A 3,163-nucleotide genomic window follows, 5' to 3' on the forward strand; every position below is an offset into this window, starting at 1 on the left:
TGTAGACCAGGCTGGTCTCGAACTCACAAAGATCCGCCTGCCTCTGCCTCCCAAGTGCAGGGATTAAAGGCGTGCGCCACCACCGCCCGGCTTGTATTATGAAAATTTGCCATGACTTTCATAAATGAGTCTGCAGTTCTTACTCATAACTTTAAAAGATTAAAATGATAGTTTATAAACCGTGAACTCAAGTATCAGTTTTTAATAAGTAGTTCTTCTATAAGGATGACTGCACTCATTAGCAAATGAAGGCTTGGGTCTGCTGGGTTACTGATTAATGACAGCTCTTAACAGAGTCTCAAAATTTTAGGCAAAGTATTTGTTTTGTCCCCACAAACAGATTTCTGATGATTTTGAAATACCTGTCAGCTTGCACAGAGGTTTGTGCCTCTGTGCATGGAAGCCTGAAAACAGCTTGGGCACCACAGTCCTTCGCTACTGTCTCCAGGGTTTCTCTCTGGGTTGCTACAGAGGTCCATGCCTCTGCCTCCGCATTGCCGGGACTGCAGGCACCCTGCTCTTCTTTCCTTGTGGGGTCCGGGGATCCTCTGCAGCTTCTACTGCAAGCGCTGTTCTGACTGAGCCACTCTGGCCTCTACTGTCTCATTGTTTATCTGCTATGATAATGTTTAATCTTTAAGATTATTATGGCAACCTGAGAACACGTGTCCCTGGCCCATGAGACACTCAGTAAACCACAGTATTAGTGATACTGTGGTCACAGTCGTGACCATGGTGATGACTTACTTTAAAGTGTATCAGCAATTTAAAGTTTTAAAAATTCCTCTTTCTACTGGAGTTATCCAACTTAGTTACTGAAAAAAAAAAAAACTATAGATTTGTTGCTGGTTTTCAGTTTAAGTAGGAAATAACAGTTTTTAAGAAGTGAAAATTAAGGCTTTTGTACTGTTTTTCTATGATACTAACCCTCTGTTCTGTTTCAAAGACTAGAACATTCATTCAAAGATGTTAAGAACGTAGAAAAAAGGAGGCAAGCTCCTCCCTGCCCACATTCTTCCCTTTCATCCCCCTCCCTGTGTAGCCCAAGCTAACCCTGGACTCCTTAGCCTCCTGGTGCTGGTTTACTGGTGTGTGTCGCTGTGCCAGGCTGAAAGCCCTGCTGGAAACCCTGTCAGTGCTGTGATACACAGGGCTTTGGCTTTCTAGCAGTTGGTTTAGGTGCCAAGTCAAGCTCCTTTTGAAACGTGCGGCAGTGTGCTGCCGGTGCAGGAGCTGGAGTTCACCTCCTAACTCACACCCCTAGGCTAAGCAGGATGGTCCTGATCTATGGTTTCTCTCACAAAGCCTTAGCTGGAAAGCCATGCACTAACTAGCAACCCTTTACCGTTGCCTACTGAGTCCTTTAGCTCCAGAATCCCGAGAGTCAAGTTAAATCCCAGTCTTAGTGAAAGAAGACTTTAGGTGGAGGCAAGAGGCCTCTCTGCAAGTTGGAGAACAAATGGTAGCTGGCTGCTGTTGTACTTGAGACATCATGCTGTATGCCTGGTAGATCTGTCTTACTCATTTATAGACAGTCATAAGCATAACAGTCATATATTGTATTTCATATACTTTAAGAGGGCAGCAAAAGCATATTGATGATTTTAGAAACTGTCTGCTATAGTGATTCCTATGAACAAATGAGCTGTTTGTTTTGAAAAGTCCTTCACTGACATATTCTGCTGCTTTTCTTGATGCTCAATTATAAAACTGCCACAGTATGGGTGATGTTCATTTTTGCGATCTCGTTCTGGTTGTAACAGTTGTTTAGATGTATATCAAAGCACTGATTTTTGTATCCAATTCTCCCAAGGCTTGTCTTCTCGAAGCATAAATACAGATATTTTATCTAAGGAAACAGATGGTGGAAAGAGTCAAGATTTCTCCAGCTTTGATGATACTAGGAAAAGTAGTTTAGGTGACATGTTCTCACCAGTCAGAGACGGTAAGTGTTCGGGTCAGTGGGTCAATACTGTGCTTTTTATTCATTTTCTCAGTTCCTCAGTGGGATCTTTCCTCTCCCCCATATGTGAGAATCTAGCCTGCTAAAACAAATGCTGGTCTTGGACATGGCTCCTAAGATAGCATTTTAATTTCCATAAAGATTGGTTCTCCCCTGACCCCTGTCCTGGGGATCCACTCAGGGTCTTCTGTATGTTAGGCAAGTGCTCCGTCTCTAAGTTTAAGCACCAAGAGAATTTCTTGAAGGAGTTTCTGCCAGTATAAGCAATCTTTGATTTGTATCTGCTTCAAATAAGCCTCCTTAAGATCGTGGATGCTTGGTATGTCAAAATAAAGATTATTAGTATTTATTTGATATTTAGTCAATGTTTTCATGGCTAGGTAATAGATTGCCTCTTCTTTTGCACTTATAGATGATAGTGTTATGTGTATATTACATCATCTCTGTCACCACCCTCAAGATGTCACCATTAAAAAGAAACCTCTGCCACCTTGGTGCTTTTTCAGTTCTGCCGAGGCTCACATTCCTTAATGGGGAGGATCAGTGCTAATAGCAGGATCATCAGTGATCCAGGCACATATCTATAGGGTAGTTTGACTGTTAAACTGTTCATACTTTGTGGCCTGTTAATTCTGTTTCTACCAGTTTACCCCAGAAAATATTCAGAGACATCCGTAAGATTTGTGTGTTTACTGTTTTATTTATAATATTGAAAAAATCAGAAGAAAATCTCAGTGTCCATAGCAGAGGATTTAAACACACACACACACACACACACACACACACACACACACACACACACACACACACACACACACACGGTGGGGGGGCAACTGAAGGAAAGGGCTCTTTTGTAAGTGTCTATAAGTGTAAATTCATGAACAGCCTAGCTTCTCTTGTAGTTGCTGCATTGTTTTTCAGATGTCCAATTTGAGGTGTGTTTCTCCATTTATTGGGGCTTCACCCTCGTGATAAGGAAACATGGTCATATAATGCTTTTGTTGACTTGGAATTGGTCAGTCTCAAGGGTGCAGTTCTCTAAGGAAAAGGCTTAATCTTTGTTCTTCAGTTTCTTCATCTGTTAAACAATTTTTATATTAAGAGGAATCCAAGAACTTTAAAAGTCTGCTCTGTGTGTGTGTGTGTGTTTGTGTGTGTGAGAGAGAGAGAAAGAGAGAGAGAGAGAGAGAGAGAGAGAGA

At 41.8% G+C, this 3,163-nt stretch overlaps 1 protein-coding gene across 2 annotated transcripts in view; it reads left to right on the plus strand.

Annotated features, from left to right (window-relative positions):
- Nedd1 (neural precursor cell expressed, developmentally down-regulated 1) overlaps window positions 1-3,163 on the plus strand; it is a 36,557-nt gene that overhangs the window by 24,551 nt on the left and 8,843 nt on the right. For both annotated transcript variants that reach the window (XM_005358165.3, XM_013350404.2), the window contains one exon: window positions 1,814-1,945. In XM_005358165.3, coding sequence (XP_005358222.1) covers window positions 1,814-1,945 — 132 coding nt within the window. The remainder of the gene's footprint in view (window positions 1-1,813; window positions 1,946-3,163) is intronic.

Source organism: Microtus ochrogaster, chromosome 24 (genome assembly GCF_000317375.1).
Source record: "Microtus ochrogaster isolate Prairie Vole_2 chromosome 24, MicOch1.0, whole genome shotgun sequence".
NCBI classification, from domain to species: domain Eukaryota; kingdom Metazoa; phylum Chordata; class Mammalia; order Rodentia; family Cricetidae; genus Microtus; species Microtus ochrogaster.